This window comes from Trachymyrmex cornetzi, unplaced genomic scaffold (genome assembly GCF_001594075.2).
Source record: "Trachymyrmex cornetzi isolate Tcor2-1 unplaced genomic scaffold, Tcor1.1 scaffold125, whole genome shotgun sequence".
NCBI classification, from domain to species: domain Eukaryota; kingdom Metazoa; phylum Arthropoda; class Insecta; order Hymenoptera; family Formicidae; genus Trachymyrmex; species Trachymyrmex cornetzi.
The window spans coordinates 470,324-471,198 of record NW_017295817.1 but is presented as its reverse complement, the minus strand read 5'-3'; the positions used below and the strand labels follow the sequence as shown (position 1 = coordinate 471,198).

The following is an 875-nucleotide window of genomic DNA, read 5'->3' as shown; positions in this document are numbered from 1 at the left end:
TAGCCAATTTTTCAGGTTCTTCTTGGATATGTATTTCTGGGATAGTAGAAGTAGGATTAAGGTTTTGAAACAGTTTATCGATTGATGTTTGGGATGGAATTGGCCGTTGGATGCTTTTATTAGGTTTATGTCTTTTAATCGGCAAACTTAAAAATTTAATGTACATATATTAATTGAGTTGCATTGCATAATTTCATTAATTATAATTTTTTCTGAATTGTCCCTGATTATATTCTTATAACTTTTAAATGTAAATTATATATACTTACGTTTCTTCTGATTCAGTACACGATGCATTCACATACTCTTCCTCCCACAGTTCGGCCTCGTCGATCCCCACGATATTATCCTTTTTTACTTTACACTTATACTGTTCCCAATCAGATTCATACATGCTCGTTGGATCTTTTCGCAAGGATAAAATATTTCTTTTCGGCCAATAAAGGATTCCATCCTTTTCCCACTGGTATGGCACATAGGAATATTCTAGTATTGCCGAACTGCCTCTTTTCTTTAAAATCGCCACAATTTTAAAATGCCCATCAGCCATGGTATTGTGCCTCTTTAACTTCGATTTGCAATTAATAATGTGTCTGATATATTGATATATTCGTTGTTTATTGTTGTTCACTATTCATCAGAGAATTTCGCAAACTTGTTTACAAGCATCCGACAATTCGTTGCTAGGCAATGCTCGGCAAGAAGAAGAACAGTGGGTGTCGCCAACGAAATCGAGCCGAAATGTGCAACTAAATCCCAGCTCTGATATAACAAAATCGAACACGTTTGATCGATATATCGGATGGCGTCGATTTCAACTTTGAAATCAATCTAACCAAAATAACGATTTTGAACTTAGAAGTTGGATATTGGTC

The 875-nt window shown here is 35.0% G+C and overlaps 1 protein-coding gene across 1 annotated transcript; it reads right to left on the bottom strand.

Annotated features, from left to right (window-relative positions):
* Positions 1-71: 71 nt before the first annotated feature.
* On the bottom strand, positions 72-754 carry LOC108770344 (uncharacterized; the record flags this gene model as incomplete). Its single annotated transcript, XM_018521892.1, has 2 exons — positions 270-754; positions 72-146 (listed from the first exon to the last, which is right to left on the bottom strand). Coding segments are annotated over exons 1-2 (356 nt in total), but the record flags the coding sequence as incomplete, so codon positions are not given.
* Positions 755-875: the final 121 nt, after the last annotated feature.